Here is a 26185-nt window from a genome sequence, read left to right as displayed (position 1 = left end):
GGAAAGCTCGTGCTCTCATGAATAATTAATGTGCGTTCACACCGAAGGCGGTGAGAGCGTCAAAATTCACTACATTGATCTCCAGTGTTTCCTCTAGGATTTTTTCCAGCTGTGGCGGCAGGATTTTTTACACAGATCTGCTAACTACCTGTGGTGGTATTTCAATGACAAATGTCGTGAGCGCAGTATTTGAAGTCGAGATCGCATTTATGTAATAGCCTACAAGCATGCGGATCTCTTGGCTTGCGCCGATTTTTTCTGCTCGTGCACAAAACTTTGCACGCCCCCTCAAATATAAGCCGATTTAAGAGCGCACAGATCTTCTTGTGCGCTCTCAAATAAACGCTGCTGAAGTGCGATTTAGTGCGTTTATGTGACGAGTATGTCTTCAACATTTATTAGATTTGCTAGGAATATTTATGAATGTCTCTGGTAATAATGCGTCCTGAAGTAAAACGACTATACATCGTGTTTGCTGGCCTCACGCATCACGCACCTGTCAGTCAGCAAGTCAGTCAGTCAGCACGTAACCTTAAAGGGTTAAACAAATTACGCACAGCACTACTATGGTTACAGAAAAGTTTGTGCTGTTATAATTCACTTACCCTTTAATACGTTTTGGTGCGATTATCACCCGCTATTAAAAAAATTGAATGTTTTGAATGAGAAGCTGTAATGTAGCCGTGGCGGGATGAATCCTGGCGTGGCGCCCCGCCATAGAAGAATGAATGTAGCGGAAACCATGATCTCGTATTTAAAGGGGCCGTGCAGCACATATTAGTTACATTCCTACATAAAACATGCTTTGTCGTGTGAAAATGAGTGCTTTCTCGCCCTTTTTATCAAATTTGTTTAACTATGGTAGATCAAGTTGCATGTGGTGTGGCTTTGCTCCACTTATCCAGTGTGTCCATATGTCTGACATATTCTGAAGCAGCAATACTGTTTTGTATTGTCGCATGAGATTCCTGCTTTTTTAAAGGGGTGGTCCACTACGATATCATATTTGAAACTTTAGTTGATGTGTTTTGTAGCTGTGTGAACATAAACAGCATCTTTGAATGTAAGACGCTCAAAGTTCAATGCAAAGGGAGACCTTGGTTTTTACAGAGTTAGCTTAGCAAAGCCTACAATGATCGAATTTTGGGGACTACAAAAAAATACTTCCGGGCCAGTGAGATCACAAACGTACTTTTACCGCGCACACACACTGCGCAGCTAAGGGGCGTGGCCAGAGGCGCTGTACTGTTACAGCAGAGAGAGCTGAAATTCCTCCAAATGCTAGTTTCTTCTTCTTCTTCTTCTGTTTCTTCCAAAGGACTTCTGGGCTTCCAAAGGACACGACACAAAGACAGAAGTGCTTACAGTTCAATATTAATAATGTTCCAGACAAGTATAAAATACATAGCAAGCATGATTTGACAAACGCAGCTTCCAGAATCTCTCCCAGTTCAGTGCTGGATTCGGTTAAAGTCTCCTCAAAGAAGGAGCAGCTCCAACAAGCAGAAGCAGTAGCCTGTGAGTTTTTATTTGTTAATATTGATTATGGCATGTACAGTGTCTACCGTTAACGGTATGCTGTAGCAAAAGATGTAAACAACGTGAAATGCTGTTTGGCACTGCTAACAATTTAGCTACAAATTCATATTTATCAGTCAAACTGCTGTAAACACACACACACTCTCTTAACCAGTGTGTGCGTGTCTCTCTATAGGCAGCTTTTCCTGCGTTCTACAGCTCAGATAATGAACTCGCAAAAGATATGTGAATGATTCATGTTACTTACACATGCAAATTCCGAATATATGTGAAAGACGTCATGTAACGTGCGTTGAGTTAAAAAAATACAGGAGAGCTCGCCTAACTCGTGTAGCAGCAGAAAAACCAATCAAGGCTCACACAGGTCACATCCCACATCTTGTGCTTTATTCTTCTGTCAACATTGTCAATGTATATTACAGAACAGTAACTTCATCCGTGCATCAGAGAAAAAGAAAAATAAACATCGGTCCAGCACACATGCACTTGTCGTGTTACACACGTCTACAGACAGTTCATAAACACACACACACACACACACACACACACACACACACACACACACACACAATGGCGATCTCTCTTAAAGGAGCCGCACCCCATTTTCACACGTTACAGACACAATCATCTCTGAATTGGCTTTCTGATTGTTTTATTATGTAATTGGCATAGTACAGTTTTACCTGACAAATAAAATGTTAAGTTTTGATTAATTCTGAATTCTCCTGAAATCTTTTTATATCCAGTAGATTAAGTGGAGTCTGCGCTACCTTTATGATGCAACGTGATTAGACTTTTGATTAGACTCTATTCTTACAATTAGAAATACAGTATAAATTTTAGGATCACTTAAAATTGGAGTCAGATTAAATTCGGAGCTAAAAAATTAATATAAATAAATTTTAATAAATGACAAAATTCTTTTCAGAAGCACTAGAAAAGGCTTAAATGTATTTAACCTTCAGACATGCTGTTGGTTTCGTCATTGGGCTAATAGGTGGACTTCTACACTTCTTAAGTGAAACTCATTCTTGATCACATTTGATGATGATTGATGATCACAGAGAGCTGAACAGATCTTTTAATCCCAGTTGCTTTGCGCTCGTCCTGTCTATGATTATATGCGTTGGTAAGGAGACATGTTAATACGCATCTGTCAATCAAAATGTGAGGTTTTTGGATCTTATTTTAACATCAGGAAATTAAAAAAACAAGGCTTATTGTCTTTATATCACCCCAACATGACTGTGGACACATTATACCTATACACAGTTCTGTCCAAACGGCTTACAAAAGATGATTTACATCATAGGTGCCCTTTAAATAGTAACAGTTTTTGACCTCAGTGAGCTAAACAAAAATTAGGTATCATTGGAAAAAACTTTAAGCTTACTATGGAAGGAAGTTTCATGCTAAAAATATGAAAAATTATGCATTATGAAGTTAAGAGAAAGAAAAATTGTACCATGTCCTATATTTGCTTTTTAATATACAAACACTGGAAAACATTAATGTAATGACCTAGAAAAATATGCCTTGAAAGCCAAGTGTCTCATGAGTTTACAAAAGCATGCAAAATGAGATTACTGCAAAAAATTTTTATTATTAATGTCCGATTTTCCTATATCGGTGACACCTTGTCATCTAGAGTTTATAATGCTCAAAACAAAAAAAGCCATAGACTGTCAAAGATATGGACGTAGCATCCGTGACGTCACCCATAGGTTTCTGATGAACGTAAAAGAAGCTACAAGTGGGCCTGGCCAACCGTCGCCATTTTGTTCGCTTGTCATCGCACCGACTGGGGGTAACCAAACAAGGGCAGAGAGGCGGAGCATGAGCACAGCTACAGATGCCTGCTAGCATTTTGCTTAGACAGGCTTTTCTTTGGGAGAAACGCTTAAAACTTAGCTTAAAAAGCCAGACTTAATATAACTTAACCTAAATGGAACAGATGAGTTATAAAAAAATCATTCCCTCAAGTTGTCATGAAGGGTAATATTAGCTATATACACCAAAACTATCTTTTGTACCAGACTGTAAACAGCTGTAAAATTGGCCAATTTAGCATTGCAGTTAGTGAACATCTGGAGTTCCTGGAGTCAGCCCCAAAACACAAGTCGATGAATCGCAGTTACTCAGTTACTTCCATATTGGCTGCACAAGAGAGAGCGGGAGGTTGCCCCTTGAGAAGAAAAAAACTTAAACATGCTTAAACAAAAGGTCTGAACAAAACCTAGAAATAAAGAGAACAGAAGCTGTATATTGCTGAAGGGTTATTCACTTAAATTGCACTTGGACAGTTTAAGCTTTTATTTGTTGTAAATGCTCAACAATCCACCTTAAAACATGTGTTTTATCTGAGTGAATCTTGACATATTAACATTTAAAATGAAGAGAACCAAATTTGTCTATGACCAGCAATCAGCTAAGACAGGAGCTCAGTTATGAATATACATTTGTTGGCTTTCAAGTAACATCAACAGACCGACAGCAAATACAATAAAAACAATGCCAAGACCACAGGCGATATTATTCAGGGTGCGTGCCGTTTTGGAGTTCCTCTCTGCTAATGCTCTGTGTCCAGCATCGTTGGCATTTCGAGTCTGTGAAAACAGTTGTGAAACATGTTAACCGCTTCTTTTTTTATTTTGAAAATGAAATATTAATAACCAATTCTGCTCTCAATAATTATATATTCAATACACCACAGTTTACAGTACAGCAAAAAATATAGTACACCACAGCATTTATTGCAGTTTATTAGTTTATAGTTTCTAATACTACCTACCGTATGCTGTAGGATTTATCTGGGTGAACAAAAAGTTGTAAATATAATATAAAATACATTAGTTTTTATTATACATTATCATGGTATTTTTTCAAATGGATGTGGATAGATTTTCTTTATTTGCGGTTTAGGTCAACAAATTAGTTATTTAATTTAAACCCATGATTATTGCAGTACTTAAATGTAATGTAACATGATCAACTCCTAAATGGTCATAAATCTGGATGCCAATTTTTATTGTATACTTTATTGGTGGTTAATAAGAGTTATAATGTGAGAAATTATATCAATGACCTCCAGTGGTGTAAAAGGTATGTAGAAATGGCTTCTAAAAAAAAATTAAAATAATAAAAATAATAATAATAATTATATATATATATATATATATATAATAATTTTTTATTATTATTATTTTTTTACAGTTTTCCATATTTTGGATTTATGTATTTATTTTTTTATTTATTTATGCTTTTGAATTGTATTATAGGACCTTGATCTTTCTTCCAACAGCCTTTAACTTTAAAAAAAGTGACTTTTATTGACATTTTTAATAGTTTAAGGCAGTGGTTCACAAACTTTTCAGCCCACGACGCCCAAAATGACAATGCCAGTGACTCGTGACCCCCAATATCCTCTGAGGTGGTTATAAATACAGAAACCTTGCCTGCAAAGGCGCACACACACCATAAACCCAAGTCTATTTTTCGTTAAATTTTTTAAATGTATGTCAGTGCTGTAAATAGGCCAGAAAGTTTAACCTGGTGTTATAAAATCAATCTGCTGCATCTGACGCTATTGCTGTGTCTTTAATATGACGTAATTATCCCAGGGGTCACAATCCAATAGAACTAGTAACTATAAGCTACTATAGTAACTATATAGTATATAGTAACTATAAAGGACAATGTTTTCTCTTCAGTAGGTTTTGGATAAAATATGATAATTGTTATGGTTTAATAAAAATAAAAAGATTTTTGGAAATCACCAGGCGACCCCCCCCCCCCTTCATTGTTCCGCGACCCCCACTTTGAGAACCACTGGTTTAAGGTAGAGATGCACAAACTAGGGCCTGCATATGTTTTACACAGTGGATGTCCCTCCATGCTGCAACCCAGTACTGGGAAACATCCATACACACTCATTCACACACATACATTACGGCCAATTTAGTTTATTCAATTCATCCATACTGCATGTCTTTTGACTGTGGGGGAAACCGGAGCACCCGGAGAAAACCCACGGAAACATGGGGAGGACATGCAACTCCACACAGAAATGCCAACATAAAGTGATGGTGCAGTGGGAAAAGTTTTCCAGTAAATTTTATTATTTCAAACAACTAAAATGTCAATTAAAGACACTTTGTTAAACTGTCAAGTTGAATGTTCAACATCAAAATTGGACAAAGCAGAGATCAACATCCCATAATGCAATTCACACCCATAAAGAAAGGAAAAGACGAATCACAAAATATAGAAACTGTTAATTAACAGACATTTTTTACAGTGTAGACTATCTTTAAAGTATGCTTACATAATATTTTAATTATTAAAAAGAATTAATAATATAAAAAAATATAAAAACTGATACTTAGACGGACAAAACAGTCCTGCAGTAATGAGTACAGTTCAGTATTCAAGTAAAATCTCTTTTAACTGTGCACACATGACAATTAAATAAATAGTTCAGAATTAAAAAAAAAAGATTAATAATACTTACAGAGAGGGAAAATACCAGCGCTGCGATGCCCAGAAAACTTAAGTGGCAGCAAAGCATGGTGAAGATGGAGTAAAACAAGTAATCCGGCACTGGTGCGGCAGGCACAGTCTGCACTGAGACGACTGCTTGTCCTGGATGTGGCCCTTGATTGTAGGGGCCCTGCTGGACTAGATTGGGTGGATAATATGCAGGTGGAGGCTGAGGCTGCAACAGTACAACTGTATCAGGTGCTTGCTGCCTGCGATCCATTCTTCTGATAGTGGTTTTGTTGCTGTGCTCTGTTGTTTTGAATGCCACTAAATGTAGAGGATGTGAACCGATTCAGAGGTTACAGAGAAGAAGTAAGTTTACAGAGTTTCCATTGTACCGTGTGACTGTAGATCTTGCAGTTTCAGTCAGAGTTTGTGGGCACCATAAAACTAAAACAATTTATACTTGAAACATAAACAACAAAAAATATCTTTAAAAAATAAATTACATGAACATATTGTAGATAATTCATTAAAATCATAACAAATATTATAATCATAATACTAAATATTTAAAGGGCACCTATGGTGAAAAATCTACTTTTAAAGCTGTTTGGACAGATATGAGTGTAGATGTAGTGTATAGACCAGGGGTGGGCAAACTCGGTCCTGGAGGGCCGGTGTCCTGCACAGTTTAGCTCCAACTCTGATCAAACACACCTGCTTATAGATAATTAGTGATCTTGGAGACACTGATTAGCATGTTCAGGTGTGTTTGATTAGAGTTGAAGCTAAACTATGCAGGACACCGACCCTCCAGGACCGAGTTTGCCCACCCCTGGTATAGACTGTCATATTGGGGTGATATAAACTCACCCAGTCCTTTTTTTTTTTTCAAATTTAGCAACATAAAAACGGTGGACCAATTGGAGCGGTTTTCAGATCGACTGCAACTTTACGTAGGAGTGGTCCCCCCGCCCACCGAATTGATTGACAGCTGCAAATTAATATGTCCCGGTAGTCACGTGTATAATCATGTCAACAAGACCAGACGTGCGCAAAGCAACCGGGAATAAAAGGTCTGTTCAGTTTGCTAGGATCATCAATTATCATTAAATGTGATCAAGAGTGAGTTTTACAAGTTTAAAATGTTTTAAAACAGAGCATGTGTGTAATGAATTAAAGCGATTTAGCTTAGCTTTACTTAATCAGCACAGCCGCGTGTCAGAACAATTATAAAGGAAGATGCTTCAATCCCGGTTTGTGGACGTTAAATCAGGTTTATTTTGTTGATTAACATAACAGATATCAATACAGCAGTGGAGATTAACCTGTATCCTGTCACATATGCGAGCAAACAGAGTGGGAAGCTAAACGCGCTCTTTCTCTCTCTCTCTCTGTGTGTGTGTGTGGGTGTCTGCGCTATGTGTGTGTCTGTGCGCGTGCGTGTCCTCGCTGTATGTGCGCGGGAACTTTGTAACGACTTTGTGTGTCTTTCATCGTTGCAACTTACAAAAACTGCATCAAATACTGATGGGTAAAGTTCTTACTGTAGTATTTCTCACAAACGCGACGTGAGATCTGCTTCCTGAGGCAGCCGAGGGCGGCGATTGAGGCATGTTGCTGACAGGCACGTGGGAACGGTGGGCGGGGAGGACTAGCCTTAAAGACCCAGTACAAAAAATCAGCAACCAAGTTTTACCGCCTACAATATACAGACACTTCAGACAGCTATAACAAATACTCTGATGGATGTTTTGAGCTGAAACTTTACAGACACATTCTGGGGACACAAAAGACTTATATTAAATCTGAAAAAAGGGGTAACCTATGTGCCCTTTAAGTTAAATTATATTTTACAGGACCTTCTGGTATATCTCTCTTTGATTATGGATATTTAAATGTATTTATTTATTTAAATATTTTCAGATTCTCATTAAACTATTTTATTATTAATTATCACCATTTATATAGGACTGAAATGTTTTGCTGTTCAGACAGTATACAGAGAAGTATGTTGTTGTAATGTTCTAATTTGTTGTGGGTAAAAGAAGACAGGGAGGGACAATGATTCAAGGTAAATATAAATATAATCTTTATTTTTGGTTTCTCAACTGAGACATCTTGAGTGCAAGTGTTTGTGTGTTGGTAGTCTTTGCTCTCTTTCCCGGTTGCTCGTTCTCCTCTCCTTGAAGCGTACCTTCTTACCTTTAAAGCTTTAAATAATCGAGCTCCTATTTATCCAACCAACCATCTGTCTCGCTACAATCCAACACGCTCTTTATGATCTCAAAACTCAGGGTTTCTAGTAATACCTAGAATAGCTAAGTCGAGTAAAGGAGGTCGAGCCTTCTCATTTATGGCTCCTAAACTCTGTATGCTTCTTTGGGGCTAAGCCCCTTATCGCTTTCGACCCTAGCAACACCCCTGATCCAATCCTGTGTAGTCCAGAATAGCTCAGTTAGATAGGTCTGATACTTGTGTGGAGTTTGCATGTTCTCCTCAGGGTGCTCTGGTTTTCCCCACAAGTCCAAAGACATGCGGTACAGGTGAATTGGGTTAACTAAAATTGTCCATAGTGTATGAGTGTGAATGAGAGAATATGGGTGTTTCCTAGTGATGGGTTGCAGCTGGTAGGGCATCCGCTGCGTAAAAACATGTGCTGGATAAGTTGGAGGTTCATTCCGCTGTGGTGACAATGGATTAATAAAGGGACTAAGCCGAAAAGAAATTGAACGAAGGAAAATAAATGATTTACATTCTTATTAGGGAGATTTTTAATTTCTCGAGATATTCTTCTGTCAAATTCTTCAACTTCACTAAAATAAAAAAATAAATGCTGTTGTCAAAAATTGTTTTAACGTAAAAACGTAACTTTTTGTGAAAAAATTGAGTGATAAATGGGGGTCTGGAGTGTGGCGGGCAAGTCAGAGCGTGCAGTTGGGTCTCCGGGCCTGCAGTTTCACCCTACTCTGTTGGTTTGTCAGTGAGGAAGTTTGTACAGCCACAGCATTCAAAACACTGGTCACAGACAATTGTGCGTATCGGCCACATGAGGGAACTGTAAGCAAATTGTTTGATGGTGTTCTTTTAATAAAGGTAATGGATTATAAAATCATTGCAGTGTATATATTTTTTTGCAGCTAACCTTAATCTATAATGTACCTACATAATCAAAATGTAAATATGTTAACTTTATGGTCTTTACTCCCAACTTGCAATGTTCATGTTTTTGGCATTTAGGTTGCTTGTGTTTTTTCCAGATTCTCCAGCGCTAAATGGAACTACAAATACACAACACAATTGTTTTTAAACTTGCACAGATGATTTGTTCATATCAAAAGTAGCAATGTGAGGACTTAAAGTGAAAAGGGTCAGTAGCAAAAAAAAATAAATATCTCCTCCAACATTGGGTAAAATGACAACTGTGTATACTTCAAAAGTTACTATTATTCATTTGATTTAAATGAGTGGAGACTATATGGAAAGACTGAGACTGTACACTGAAAAAAGTGTTGCATGCAAAACTGTGGCAAACAATTTATTTGTGTTGAATTTAAACAAACAAATTAAATTGAGCAATGTTTAACTTAATTTGTTTGTTTAAATTCAGCCCAAATAAATTGTTTACAACCACTTAACTTAAAAAAAATTAAGTAAATCCAAGGAATCATGTTTGAATAATTTTTTTCAGTGTATGCTGACTACACAAAAAGGCTTTTCACGAGTTCACACTTGCAATAGTTTCGGAATAAAGCGTATTTGGCGTGCTGTCCGGGGAGAGGGCTCTGAGCTCGGGGAAAACACCCAAACTCGAGTTATTCCTCTTATCAGGAAACAGAGAGGAATAGGGATTCGAGCAAAGTATCTAGCCCGGCCCCAGAACGCTCCCCCCGGGATTGTAATGCTTAAGAGGTGAGGTGACGGGGTGGTGGAGGGATGCTAAAGTCGTAAGATGCTGCAGGTAAGACAGCTTTGGTATATATAGGGGTTTGGTCAAGAACTGATTGGATAATAGAATAATTGTCAATGACGTATTTGATACTGAAACTTCTGCGTGTGCTCCTGCCGAAATTTGTTTATAAAACATCACAAGATTCTAAATAAGGGCGACTCTCAAAATTTAGCTCTTTTTTTTCTTTTTTTTTATAGACAAGAGCTTTATACACAGTGCACTTGCAGATTGAAACCTCAGCTGAATGTTTTCATTCATTTAGAGCTGTGTTACGCACTGCATGGTTTATATTAAATAGATTATAAATTAAAGGATAATACAAGAAAAAATACCTACAGAGAAGGAATACACCAGTGTTGCGATACCCAGAGGAAAACAGCAGCAAACATGGTGAAAATAAAGTAACAAGTCATACACAGATCTGCTGGTTTGTAAGAGCAGCAATGAGAAACTAACAAAACAAGACAGACAACACAGTAGATAAGATGACAGTTATGATATATATATATATATAGATATATATATATATATATATATATATATATATATATATATATATATATATATATATATATATATATATATATATATTCATTCATTTTCTTTTCAGCTTAGTCCCTTTATTAACCAGGGTCACCACAGTGATATATATATATATATATATATATACAGATGAAGTCAGAATTATTAGCCCCCATTTGAATTTTTTTTTCTTTTTTAAATATTTTTAAAGAGTTGAACGCCCTAATAACTGTTACTGTAAAAATTGCAATATACAGTTGAAGTCAGAATTATTAGCCCCCCATTGAATTTTTTTTCTTTTCTTTTTTTATATTTCCCAAATGATGTTTAACAGAGCAAGGAAATTTTCACAGTGTGTCTGATAATATTTTTCCTTCTGGAGAAAGTCTTATTTGTTTTATTTGCGGCTAGAATAAAAGCAGTTGTAAATATTTTAAAAGCCATTTTAAGGTCAAAATTATTATCCCCTTTAAGCTATATATTTTTTTGATAGTCTACAGAGCAAACCATCATTATACAATAACTTGCCTAATTACCCTGACCTGCCTAGTTACCCGAATTAACCTAGTTAAGACTTTAAATGTCACTTTAAGCTGTAAAGAAGTGTCTTGAAAAATATCCAGTCAAATATTATTTACTGTCATCATGACAAAGATAAAATAAATCAGTTATTAGAAATGAGTTTTTAAAACTATTATATTTAGAAATGTGTTAAGAAAATCTTCTCTCTGTTAAACAGAAATTAGGGAAAAAATAAACAGGGGGCTAAAAATTCTGATTCAACTATAGATTTCTTTATTTCCATATTATCTCTAACTGCTTTTAAGTCTAACCTTTGACCTATTTATGTTTGTGCTCTAGCTAATAGATGTTTCAATTTCTTAACAAATATCTGTGATGAGCCAGAGGTTCGAACCTGGGTCTCTGGTGTAGTGGAACGAAAAAAAGTTCAACAGTATCATTGAAAAATGCACCCAGGCAAAAACATAGGAAGACTACAGCCAAGCACAGAGCAAACATAAAGTACTTATGTAATATTCAAATTGGGCAATTTAGCTCTCTAAACACAAAAAATACACCGCAAATGACAAACAAACCAAAAACAGACAAAAACAACTTACCTTCAAACTAAAACACAGCAATTGACTGATGAAACACAATATATGGTCTGTAAAGGTAAATCATTTGTAAAACAAACAAAAAAAAAGCCTTTATGTTTAGCTTTTTTCCAGATAACAGTCTCAAAACTTTCAAAAGGAGAAACAATCATCGATACCGCAGTAAAAGGTTCAGTACAGCATTTCAGGCCTACCATCCTGCTGGCCAGAAAACATACCACAGTCCAGTGAGAAGGGGAGAGAATCTGATGTCAGTTCATTCTGTCATCCAACATAATTCTGCATCCCAAAAAAATTCAACAGTGGTATTATATCAAACATTCCTTCATTTTCTTTTCGGCTTAGTCCCTTTATTAATTCGGGGTCGCCACAGCAGAATGAACCACTAATTTATCCAGCATATGTTTTTATGCAGCGGATGCCCTTTCAGCTGCCACCCATCAATGGCAAGCATCCATACACACTCATTTACACATATACACTACGGACAATTCGCTTACCCAATTCAATAGCGCATGTCTTTGGACTTGTGGGGGAAACCGGAGCACCCGGAGGAAACCCACGCCAACATGGGGAGAACATGCAAACTTCACACAGAAATGCCAACTGACCCAGCCGAGGCTCGAACCAGCGACCTTCTTGCTGTGAGGCGACTGCGCCACCGCGTCGCTCATTATATCAAACAATAATCGTTTATTTGTAGAATAAATGTCACTATAAATATCAGTAGTGTGAAACAGAACAAAAATAGTTTGCATCATATTGTTTATTTTACTCATTAACTGCTAGTTTGATTTTGCAGTTTCACAAAAATGTACTCTGAAGCAGGAGGAGGAGAACATTAGAGGGATTCTAAGGGCCCACGCACTTCTGGGGCCGCCGGGTCACTTTCGTCACCTTTTTAATAGTTTTGTTTGAGTTTCTTATTTATCCATAATGTGAAAAGAAGGATCTCAAAATCATAATCACTGCTGGAAAGAGTTCAAATATGCAAAAGAAGCTGTAAAATCAAAGATTCTGCAGGACATGGGGGATTTTTCTAAAGAACAGCAGGTGGTTTAACTGTTCAGAGCAAAGGAGAGACTCCACATGCTGTAAATTTAATTTTTTTCAGTGGAGTATGTGAATTTTTAAACAGGTTAACCATTAGACTTTTTGTATTTAAACCCATGATTATTGCTTATCAAAATGTGAGGTGATTATTGCGACTTCCTGATTTGTCCTTAAGTCGCTAGAGAGGCAGTGAGGGTCCTTTTAATTTGTGATGCGCTGATGGCTTAGACAGACACTCTGAGCCCAAGATGTTTTTAGCAAAACTTTGTGAAGTTTTGTTATAAACTAATTTCGAGAGGATCACGTGCTTATGATTGCTAGCGGCTGGATCCGCATTATCCAATTCTCAGTGCACCAATCAGACAACTCCTAAGCTACTACAAATTCCCTCGGTTAAGTACCACCGCTATCTTCGTTTTGAAGAATTCCCCCATCCACCCCTACTCCTCCTTCTTCCTAGATGGGTGACACGGTGGCCCAGTGCTTAGCACTGTTGCCTCACAGCAAGAACGTCTCTGGTTCTAGGCTTTACCAAACCAGCAGACATTTCTCCCCGTGCTCACATGGGTTTCCCCCGGGTTCCGCGGTTTCCTTCCACCGTCCAAAAAACATGCAACATAAGTTAACTGACTAATCCAAACCGGCACTATAGACATGCTCCTAGTAAATGGTTATCTCTCAAGAGCAATCACTGGCTGTTCATTGGTTATTACAGCGGGGGAGTTCTCGAGATCTACCTGAGCTCAAACTCCCCTCTCGCCTTGCAACGGGAGGGAGCCCCGGGCTCGTGGATCTTATGAGCTCAGGGCTCCCTCCCGGGACAGCATGCCAAACAAGCTTATTATTAATCATCAGCTAAGTGTGAACTCTTGAAATATATATAGTTGAAACATGACAAACAAAACATCAATTTGTGGGTTAAATACCTGTTGTCTATGGAGCTGATTATTGCATTGTATATGGTTGTTGCGTGTGGCGTTGTTGCGGTTGCTATGGCGTTGTTGCGTGTGCTGTGGCGGTCAATAAAAAATACAGCTACCCCACTCTCCTTCTCTCCTCCTAACACATGTGTGATTGTGCACGTGCTTTATTTGCAGGTGCCAGGTAGGCCCACGAGACTGAAAACATTAAACATCACTGTGAAACCCAAACTAATCAGTATACAAATAAACACTATAATTAAATGAAAAGTAATATGGCTCCTATAGTGATATAATTTGATGACAACACTATCAACTGCTCTGTTATGTGAAAACTTGTTTGTCTCCTTTTGGCTTAAAGAAATTTATAATCAGATGTAATTATTATCATGTATTCAAAGTGAAAAAAGTGCTTAACATTATGTTTCACAATTGTTTTACTGATTCAGGCCCAATGTCTTGTAGCCCCTCTACCTGGCCGCACCCCTATAGTTGAATTAAAAAATATAATATAATATTTTTGAAATAAAATTAATCTATAATGCATTGCCCGCATTTTTAAAATAAATGATATACAGTACATATATTTCTAGTGTACAGAGAACTTATTTTTAAAGCATTTAAAGCACACTTTGAAAAAAAAATACTAATACAACTAGTGAAAATGAATGGATTTTAATATACTTGTTCAAGTTTAATGAAGCAGTACTAAAATGTATATTTAAGGGTATTTTTTATGTATAACTTCTACACACCTCTCTAATCCAGGAGATTTGGATATAACACCTCTCCAATCCAGTTCTATGAATCTGAGTCTTCCATAATACACACACTTGTTAATGATTCCTACTTGTCTTCCTCGTGATGAAGAGTAGGCAAAATCTGATATGTAGTGGGGGAAAAAAGAAGAATGAGTTCACCAGACGCTGGATTCGAACCGGGTTCATGATCAAACGTGTCAAAACATGTTGCCATTTGCTTTACAAGCTACGCCACTCATGCTGCTGTTTGCTGCTCTCTTTAGTTATGTTGTCTCTGTCAATCAAAGGGTGATGGGCAGGAATCCCTCAACTAGCTCATTCCAACGAGGAGTGTTATTTGCACTTAGCCTAAATAGACAATACAAAATCGGCGTTCACCCCGCCTCCCCTCGCAGGGGCCCCAAGTGCCTATAATGCTCAATAGTTAATCCGGCCCTGTAGTGACTCGAAAAGGCAAAGGTGCTGGATAACGAAAATTAGCATTGAGGAATTCCAAGATGGCACACACCTTGAATAATGTCATCTGTTGTCTTGGGATTGATTTAATTGTATTTGTGGTTGTCAATCTGTTTGTGTTTGTTGAAAAACTAAATTTTGAAGTGTCAAAATTACAACAACTTAAACTGACCGAATATAAACTGCATTTTAAGTTCCCCAGCAGGATGGAATGAAACAGTAACTAAAGTAACCCTCGTTCCCCGAGGAGGGGTGCGGAAATCCTATGTGGAAACTTCCACTATGGGGATTTTGTCAAAAGCCAATCATCTGAAAGAGTAATAAAATGGGCCAATGAAATGTCAATAAGTTGGCAGTGTCAGCATGCACAGCTGGCAGCAATTACAATGAATTATGTATAAAGGTGCCCGCCGTGCATCGCAGAGTCACCTTTACTAGCTGAAGAGCTGTCAGCTAAGGGGCAATCGCTGTGGCGAAGGAACATAGCACTTTCGTTCTCCTAGAGCAGAGGTGTCCCAAGTCGGTCCTGGAGGGCCGATGTCCTGCTGATCTTAACGCCAACTTGCTTCAACACACCTGCCTGGAAGTTTCTATACCTAGTAAGAGCTTGATTAACTTGTTCAGGTGTGTTTGATTAGGGTTGGAGCTAAACTCTCCAGGACACCGATCCTCCAGGACCGAGTGTGGACACCCCTGTCTTATAGAGGGTTACTTTAGTAACTGTTTCATTCCCCAGTGGGTGGGGAACTTCAGTGCTATGTGGCAATACTGATGTTGCACACACAGTGTAAAAAAGGAAAGATGGAGAAGATTGTTTGAAAGCTTTTTTGACACTGCTTGAGTATTTTATTTTTACATTAGCCTCTAGATCGTGTTGTACTGATAGTACAGTGATAAACACAGGCTGCTGTTCTGAGAAGGGCACACACAACATGACACCTTTTCTTCTCCCCCACAGAAAGTGGTCAGAGATATAGGACGGAGGCTTGGAAGCAGGGTTGAACTCTCAATATTTTAAAACCAAACTAATTTTAAACTCCAATCAATGAAAAATTCAAGAACATCATGTGTATGAGCCAGATTACAAAAATATTTACTGGCATCCTTTAATTCTAAATTTAATTCTAAAGTCACTGAACTTTCTTTCTCTGAACGAAGACAAAACAGAATGTATTGTGTTTGGCAATTATAACCTGCCTAATGAGTTACCCTCAAGTTATCTTAGTTTTTCCCCACACTTTAGCCATGTAGTTTAAAATTTGGGAGTGAACTTGAACAGTAGTTTAAAATTTGATAAACAGGTAAATTCAGTGATCAAGGCTACCTTTTTTCAGCTTCGCATTCATGCCAAAGTCAAGCCATTTCTGAGCCAGCAGAAAAAGTCATTCATGCTTTTATCAGCTCTCGTCTGGACTATTCCAATGCACTTTATGTTGAAATTAACCAAACACTACTCCATCGGTTACAACTAGTGCAAAATCTGCTGCTCGCATGCTGATGAATACCCAGCTAGAAGGGAACGTTCTCTCAACTTTGGCTAACAGTCCCTACAGGTTGTGTTAATGTTTTAAAGAAAACATTTCAATGTAATATCCAATGAATATTCAAAAAATATTTTTTTTCCCCAAAACAATCAACAAGAACATTCTAGCAATGTTTTGAAAATGTTGGTAAGGGACCAGATTAACAATGTTCTCTTAGAAAACGTTTTCACAATGTTTCATAAAACCAAAGTAAGAACATTCTCACAGTCACATTAGAGAAATGTTTTAAGAACATCATTGAGATGTGAGATATGGAAGGTTCTTTGAAGAATGTTCTAGCAATAAAACATTTGACCAAAGCTAGCACATTTTATCTACAACATTTTAAAAAACTTTTTAAGAGTATTGAAATGGCACCTGATTAAACAATGTTCTCTTAGAAAACGTTTTCACAATGCTTTATAAAAACCAAAGTAACAACATTCTCACAGTCACATTAGAGAAATGTTATAAGATCATGATTTCTTTTCAATAAAGAGAAAGAAAGTCAATTAACATACAAATTTTAACCTGTACTTATTAAAATATATAAGATGTCATGTTCTAAAACTAAAAATAGTGGCAAAGCATACAGATTTAAAGTGACAATTAATTAGTATTTCATACAACTAGTACAATTTATATTATGTGTCAGCAATATATTCTTGTTTTAAATATACCTGATTTTTTAAATAGTTTTTTGTTGTTGTTTTATTTGTTACACGTTATACAATGATCACAAGAATGTAAGAAAACGCAGTGCTTTAAACTTTCTTTTTCACATTGCTACAGTAAAATTAAATATTTTTAATGGTTATAGAGAGTATTTTGTGTCTGTCGTTACTGTACATTTTGGAAACAAAAAAGAAAACAATGTTATTAACAAACATGTAGAATATTTAGAGAATATTGTCGTGACTTTATAGAAGGCTTTCTGGGATCTAAAAGAAAATACCTGCTGAAAATGTTAGAGTATAATATTTTAACAATGGTACCATTAAACACATTAGAATGTTTTAGAGAACATTTACCTGTCTTTTAAGAGAAAGTTCTGGGAAGAAAAATAAAACAGTACCTAGAAATGTTATAATTATGTTAAAGTATAATGTTTCAACAATGTTACTAAACAGGTTCAGAATGTTTTAGAGAATGTTTACCTATCTTTTAGAAGAACATTCTGTGAACTAAACTAAAGCTAGCCCCAATAAGGTTCTAACAACGTTACCACTAAATCTGGTTACAAAGTTTTTGAGAATGTTTTCTCTCTTTTAAGAGAATGTTCTGGGAAGTGAAATAAAACAATACGTTGAAACGTTAGAGTATTATGTTACTTCGAAGCGTATTTAGTATGTATTTAGAGAATGTTTTCCTACTATTAAAGAGACCATTCTGGGAACTTAAAGAAAACTACCCACTAATAATGTTATAAGAATGTTCGAATATAATGTTCTAAAATTGTCACCAGCGAATGTGGTTAGAATGTTTCTAGAAAACGTTTTCCTATCTTTTAAGTATCTTAACAGTAATGCAACATTGCTTGTTAATATTCTCAGAACATGTAGAGAACTAAAAATTTCTACCTGTTCTTTACTCTCTTCACTGGCTCCCCGTCAGGGACAGAATTGATTTTAAGCTACTTTTGTTTGTTTTTAATGCAGTTAATGGTCTTGCACCTTCATATTTATGTGAGATTTTAAAAGCTCATAAACCTAACAGGGCCCTACGATCATCAGGTCAGTTGTTGCAGAAGGTCCCTAGATCTAGGTACAAACAATAGGATGATCGTTCATTTGCAGTGGCAGGTCGAAAACTTTGGAACACCTTGCCTTTAGAACTTTGCATCGTTACAGATGTGGCACTATTTAAATCTAAACTCAAAACCTATTTATTTAGACTTGCTTTTGATATTCGTTAGTTCAAAATGCTGTTTTATTGTTTTATTGACATTTGAGTTCTTATAATATTATGTGTTTTAATGTTACATTTTTGTTTTTAAAACTGTAAAGCATTTTGGGCAGCCTCATAGTAGTAATAAGGTGCTATATTTGCAAGAATTAGACGCTTAGTTTCCAGTGAAGACTTAGAGAAACTTGTTCATGCTTTTATCAGCAGCAGGGTGGATTACTGTAATGGCCTCCTCACTGGCCTTCCCAAAAAGACAGTCAGACAGTTGCAGCTCATCTAGAACGCTGCGGCCAGAATTCTGACCAGAACCAGCAAATCAGAGCACATCACACCTGTCCTCAGGTCTTTACACTGGCTCCCAGTTACATTCAGAATAGATTTTAAAGTATTATTTCTGGCCTATAAATCACTAAACGGCCTAGGACCTCAATACATTATAGATATGCTTACTGAATACAAACCTAACAGATCACTCAGATCTTTAGGATCAAATAGATTAGAAATCCCAAGAGTTCAGTCAAAGCAGGGTGAATCGGCTTTCAGCTACTATGCCCCTCGCTGCTGGAATCAGCTTCCAGAAATGATCAGATGTGCTCCAACATTAGGCACATTCAAATCAAGACTGAAAACACATCTGTTTAAGCTGTGCCTTTACTGAATGAGCACTGTGCTACGTCCGACAGATCGAACTACTATGTTTTTCTCTTCTTTTTAATTCTTGTATAACACATTTTATCAGCTTTTATTTTATTTTATTTTTTATTTTTACCATTTTTATTATTTGTATTTATTTCTCTTATACTTGTTTCTTTTATTCCTGTTTATGTAAAGCACTTTGAATTGCCACTGTGTATGAAATGTGCTATATAAATAAACTTGCCTTGCCTTGCCTTGCCTATATAAATAAAGTTTGATTGATTGAAATAAAATACACTTTTGTAACCTTATATATTTTGTTAATTAATATTTAAATGTAAAAATGTTATGGAATTTATTTAGAAAGATTTTCTATTTACTTTCAATATGTCTGACACAAGGTTTAATATATATTAGTTAAGAAAGTTATTGTTGTGCTCTGGCTCCTTTAAGGGAGGTGCACCGGAAAGCAGGAGGGGGAGAAAAAAAAGGGAGTGGAGAAAAGTTCGGGAGACGCAATGCTGTTGTAATGCTGTTTGTGAATGTTATGTCAATGCTCCAGATTAAAGGAAAATAAACGAATTATCACCCTGGTAACCCGCGTTTATTTATGATACCCTCGTTGGAGAGACTGGGGTGGAAACAGCCAAATAAGGGTTACACTTTTAAAAGTAGACTTTAACTGTACTTAAAGTATGTCCATTTTAACACAATTAAGTATGTTACAACATATGTCAAATAGCCTAAAGTTAATCTGCAGTATATATAAAATAACAATTAACATGCTTGAATTTGTTCCAAAATAACACATTTAATATTAACTTAGTATAGTAAAATTAAAATGTGATAATTATATCCAAAAAAGTATAATTTAAGTACACTTTCTTTTCACTTGTGTACTTTTCTAGATACACCCCTATATGGTATAATGGAAAGCGTGGTTGAGTTCCTGTTACTCCTCCCCTATAACTACTTAATGACTTTACAAACTACATTCAGCTACATTCACAGACTTAAGACGCCAGAGCATAGCAAAGAAAATCACAATCAGAAGAATGGATCGCAAGCAAGAAATATCTGAAACAATTATGATGGTGCAGTCTCAGCCTCAGCCTCCAGTTGCATATTATCCATCCTATCCAAGCCAGCCAATAATGCCGGTCCCCTACGCTCAAGGGCCACCTCCAGGACAATCGATGGTTGTAATGCAAACTAGAGTGGCTGTGAACGATGATCCAATCACCATTCCACCATCAGATTACCTGTGTTTCTCCATCTTCACCATGCTTTGCTGCTGTTTTCCTTTGGGCATCGCAGCACTGATATTTTCACTCTCTGTAAGTATTAGTTCATGTGCTTTCCTTTCATTTGTGAACTATTTAATTTACTTAACAAGTTTGTATGCATAATTAGACAAGTTTGTAGAACTCCGCTACAAAAAGTAAGGGTTAACATGTCTTAACATTTCAGTGCTTGGTATATTTTAAGTTCTAATATTAAAGGGGAATTAGTCACAAACTGTAAAAAATTGCTGTAAAATGCACAGTACTACTGAGGATTTTGAAGTTTTACAACACCGTTGTAATTGGTAATGTAAAAAAACTTTGCTTGCAATAAAAAATGCCAGTAATACTGTAAAAATTGCTTGCAATACTGTAACAATTACAATTGTGCTATAAAACTACAATATTGCCAGTATTACGGTACATTTTACAGCAATTTTTTACAGTGTGTGACTAATTCCCCTTTAACATTAGAATTTTAAGTATACCAAGCACTGAAATGTTACGACATATTAATCCTTACTTTTTGTAACTTTTGGGGGGGTGGGGGGGGTTATTTATTTTTACTAAGTGGAAAATGATTTCTATTAATGAATTTTGACTGATGAAAATTGTGTTTATTAAATGTTTATTAGACTAAATACTTTTTTTCTGATAATAATAATATAATTCTGCATTTTTTTAAAGATTAGTACATGTCGGTGCAATAGCCTAGTGGTTAGCACACTGACATGTGCGTCAGTGCATCCTGAGTTTGAATCCTGACTCGAGGACATTTCCCTGCCCTCTCTCTCTCTCTCCCCAACTTTGCTTCCTGTCTCAATACTGTCCAATCTAATAAAGGCCAAAAATAAATCTTAAAAAAAAAAAAAAAAAAAAAAAAAAAAAAAAATATATATATATATATATATATATATATATATATATATATATATATATATATATATATATATATATATATATATTAGTACATATCAGTAAAATATCAGCATATATCAGAATTTATTAGTGTAATTATAATTTTATATTGTAAATACTATTTTAGTGTAATTATTATATAAATCTAATGAATAGCAAAAAAATATATATATATAAACTTCCGGCCAAAAGTTTGGTGTCACTGTGACTTTTAAATGTTTTAAAATAAGCTTCTCCTGCTCACCAAGGCTGCATTTATGTAATCAAACTACAGTATAAATTGTAAAATTGTAAAATGTTATTGCACTATAAAATAACTGTTCAAAAGTAGTTTATCATTTAATTTAATCATTTATTCCTGTGATTTTAATGATGATTACATTTAATAAATACTGCCTTGAGGAACAGTATAATTTTCTTTAAAAAAGCATGAAAAAAATTACCCCAAACTTTTGACCGGTAGTGTATATATGCAGTGTATTTGCAACATATGCTCCTATATATATATATATATATATATATATATATATATATATATATATATATATATATATATATATATATATATATATATATATATATATATATATATATATATATATGAAGACTTCAGAATCTGAAATTTCCTTACAAAATTAAACATTTTCTCAACCTCCTATGTTTATGCTGTTATTTCACATTACAGGCAATGAAAATACCCTATTCATTGATATAAAAGTAAAATTACTGAACCTACCCACAGGAGACTGAGAAAATTGCTCATTTTAGAAGAAAAGTTAAGATGGCATTTAGAGGTTTTTGCATCTGAACACACTGTATTTACATTTTGAAGTACAGTTGAGGTCAGAATTATTAGCCCCCTTTGATTTTTTTGTCTTTTTTAATATTTCCCAAATGATGTTGAACAAAGCAAGGAAATGTTCACAGTATGTCTGATAATATTTTTTCTTCTGGAGAAAGTCTTATTTGTTTTATTTCGGCTAGAATAAAAGCAGTTTTTAAATTTTTAAAAACCATTTAAGGTCAAAATTATTAACCCCTTTAAGCTATATATTTTTTTGATAGTCTACAGAGCAAACCATCATTATACAATTACTTGCCTAATTACCCTAACTTGCCTAGTTAACCTCATTAGCCTAGTTAAGCCTTTAAATGTCAATTTAAGCTGTATAGAAGCGTCTTGAAAAATATCCAGTAAAATATTATTTACTGTCATCATGGCAAAGATAAAATAAATCAGTTATTAGAAATGAGTTAATAGTAAAACTATTTTGTTTAGAAATGTGTTGAAAAAAAGTATATGGTGCTCATACATAAATCTAATCCACAAACAGTACTGTGGAGTTTGCTCTCTCAGCTGAATCCTTCTCAATGTGCTTATAGAACGTGAACAGAAGTGATTAACAGTTAAGTTTCACAATTGTTTTTACAGACTCGAAATGCCATCCAAAATGGACAGGGAGAACTGGCAAAGAAGAAATCCACAACAGCGCTCATCCTGAATCGTGTTGCACTTGGTTTTGGCATTGTTATTATAATATCGTTTACTATTTTTATTTGTGTTGTGATATGGGGCAATAATTATAAACCTTACCAACCCATAAGAACCCACACCAGTTTCTTCTCATAGGAAGATTATGAGGCAAATAAAATGCACCAAATTGACCATTTATAACATGTTTCTACAGTGCTGAAAGATCTGTAATGTGACATTAGAAGTTTATTGTCAGTTTTTTAAGGTATTTTGTTTTTACTTAGTCAAAACAGGCATGTATGTATGCATGTCCATACAAAACAAGTATGTGTGTATGTGTTATTAATGCATTAAAAACAGTCAGGAAAAAAAGAAATAAAGAGTTTTTCACAAAGGTGATTTTATTGTGTTTTATGCAAATTCAGACTACGAGTCCACATATATGGACATCATTTTTCACTAAAAGAATCAGAAAGAGCTTTATTGCCATGTATGTTCACACATATGAGGAATTCGTTTTGGTGACAGAGCTTCTACAGTGCAACAGCATTACAGACAAAAAACAGATAATAAATATATTTTAAAAAATAAAAGTAAGTAGTGAATGCAAATATACAGATTGACAAGTGTATGTACAGGTATATTACTATTTACAACGTTATATGTGCAGCTGTTATGTGCAAATTGGCATGTAGTCATTTAGTCCTGTAAGTTTGGGTTTCTTTGGGATGGGGATGACGGTGGAGCGTTTGAGGCAGGAGGGCACTTCACACAGCTCCAGTGATCTGTTGAAGATCAGGGTGAAGATGGGGGCCAGTTGGTCAGCACAGGACTATAAACAGGCTGGTGTTATAAAATCTGGGCCTGTTTCCTCTTCTGTTTCCGGAAGACCTGGCGCACCTCCTCTTCACTGAACTGAAGTGCAGGTATGGGGGAGGCGGGGGGTGGTGGAGGTGTTAATGGTGGCATGAGGAGCAGTTCAGAGTGGGTGTGGGGGGTTTTTCTCAAACCGGCAGTAAAACTCATTCAGGTCGTTCATTGTCTACAGTGCTGGGGGATGGTGTCTTGTAGTTGTAGTGATGTTTTTCAAACTTTTCCACACAGATGCTGAGTCGCTGGAAGAGAACTCACTCCTTAGTTTCTCCGAATAGTTCCTTTTTGCGACTCTGATCTCCTTTTCCAGTGTGTATTTGGCCTGCTTATACAAGGCTCTCTCCCCATTCCTGTAAGCAACCTCCTTGGCCTGACGTAGCTGTCTGAGTTTTACCGTGACCAAAGTTTGTCATTGTTGTATGTGAGTTGAGTCCTGGTAGGAATCCACACATCTTCACAGAAACTGATATAAGATGTTACAGTCTCTGTGAGCTCATCCAGATCGTTTGCAGCAGCTTCAAAAACACTCCAGTGAGAGAGGTCAAAACAGGCTTGTAGATCCCGCTCCGTTTCGTTAGTCCATCTTTCAACAGATCTTAATACAGGTTTGGCTGTTTTCAGTTTCTGTCTGTAGGTTGGAATAAGATGAATCAAACAATGGTCAGAGTGTCCCAAAGCTGCTCGTTGGACGGAGCGGTATGCATCCTTTATTGTAGTATAGCAGTGATCCAATATGTTACTGTCTCTTGTGGGACATGTAACATGCTGTCTATATTTTAGCAGTTCACGGGATAGTTTTGCTTTGTTAAAATACCCGAGAATGATTAAAACAGAGTAGTCATCTTTTGATATGATGTAAAAGTACGTCATACAAAAAGATGATACTTAGGTTTTAGTCTAATTAGGTTCAAATAAGCCTAAACAGCTAAGAGAAATAAAACATGCATGTAAAAAAACAGCTTGGGCCTTTAATTGTTTTTTTTTTAATGCACTGCAGCTGGGTTAAAATACACTTTATCTGAACTTAAGATATATTTGAACAGTGCTAAAAATATATAAATATAAAAAATATAAAAAAAGATATCACTTATATGTACTTATATGTAATAAAATACACTTTTAACAGTACACAAGTTAATTGTGCTTAAAGTATGTCCATTTTAACACAACTAAGTATGTTACAACATATGTCAAATAGCCTAAAGTTAATCTGCAGTATATATAAAATAACAATTAACATGCTTGAATTTGTTCCAAAATAACACATTTAATATCCACTTAGTATAGTTCAATTAAAATATGATAATTATATCCAAAAAAGTACAATTTAAGTACACTTTCTTTTCACTTGGGTACTTTTCTAGATACACCCCTATATGGTATAATGGAAAGCGTGGTTGAGTTCCTGTTACTCCTCCCCTATAACTACTTAATGACTTTACAAACTACATTCAGCTACATTCACAGACTTAAGACATATTTGACATTATGTGAAGAATTAGGCTTTTAGTTTTAATTAAAAATAATAATACATTTGGTCATTTCCCCCCTAAAAAGTTCTTCTGTTTACTTGCTTTTCCACAACATACATCAAATAGCTGGTTACAGACAAATTTGGCTCTCTTTATTTTAAATGTCAATGTGTCTATATGCACTCAGATAAAGCACAAGTAGCATATACACACTATCAATTGCTTTTTTGATTTATTGCTTTGATTTATGAGCATGTTGATGGACAATTTGCGTTTGTCCAATATGTTTCATGAAGGGATGTGAGAAACCAGTGACCAATGACCCGCTGTTTTACCATATCACAGGCTTTGATTGATTAAAATGATTAAATGGATTTACTACATTTTTTAAAACAAATTTTTTAAGGGTAAGTGGTTGCAAAGAATTTATATGCGCTGAATTTAAACAAACAAATTAGGTTGAACAGTACTAAATTTAATTTGTTGGTTTAATTTCATCCCATATAAATAGTTTTCAACCACTTACGTTAGCGTTATCATATAAATACTGTCAGAATGATTTATTGCTTTGTTTAATGTCTGTAATTGACCCTTCGTTAAGCCCCGCCTTCCTTAGTTACTGTTGTTGCTGCTACGCCTGTCAAGTTTTCGTGCCTGGCACGGCTTTTACAATGTGTATATGCCGGTGTCAGACATTGCCCGAGATATAATGTCATTTCTGGCGAACAGGTGAGATATCTGAGAAAGCCAGACAAAAAAAGGACTGCAGTATGCATTACAGGGGTATATTCACGACATGATAGGTGACCGATTAGAGAATAATTCAATCAAAATTGAAGATAGCTTAGCCTAGCCGCCTCATACACTTACCATTCAACAGCTTAGCTAATGCACAGTAGGAGAGGTGAAATGTAAAAATAATCTAATAACAAATTAAACAACGATTTCTCTATTTTTAACCGAAAAGCCTGATAGACTATTGTGTGAAATGAAATGTAGCGTCACGAACCGACGAGGAAACACACATGGACAGTGCTTCTACGTCAGTCATTCATAGAAAGAACAGCCAGAAAGGGTAAATTGGTGGATTTGTGCCGAATATTAGCATTATTGACCCATAACAATGTATAGCAAGTTACCTAAAACTGTCAGTATGTTTGTGTGCTCTTTATAAATGACTGAAAAACAGCTGCAGGTAAAGTATATTGAACGCAAGTGCTCAGTTTGTTATGACATCTCTGTTTTGTTTTGTTGATTTGTAATATCAAATATTCGTAGCTTGAAACAGATGGAAATAT

General features: G+C 35.8%; 1 protein-coding gene across 1 annotated transcript; it reads right to left on the bottom strand.

Moving 5' to 3' along the window:
* Positions 1-3630: 3630 nt before the first annotated feature.
* On the bottom strand, positions 3631-6298 carry LOC130243194 (dispanin subfamily A member 2b-like). Its single transcript, XM_056475279.1, has 2 exons — positions 6050-6298; positions 3631-4145 (listed from the first exon to the last, which is right to left on the bottom strand). The coding sequence occupies exons 1-2, from the start codon at positions 6296-6298 to the stop codon at positions 3981-3983; spliced, it is 414 nt and encodes a 137-aa protein (XP_056331254.1). The 3' UTR covers positions 3631-3980.
* Between the last annotated feature and the right edge of the window lie 19887 nt (positions 6299-26185).

This window comes from Danio aesculapii, chromosome 16 (genome assembly GCF_903798145.1).
Source record: "Danio aesculapii chromosome 16, fDanAes4.1, whole genome shotgun sequence".
NCBI lineage: Eukaryota > Metazoa > Chordata > Actinopteri > Cypriniformes > Danionidae > Danio > Danio aesculapii.
This window is presented reverse-complemented; position numbering and strand designations above follow the sequence as displayed.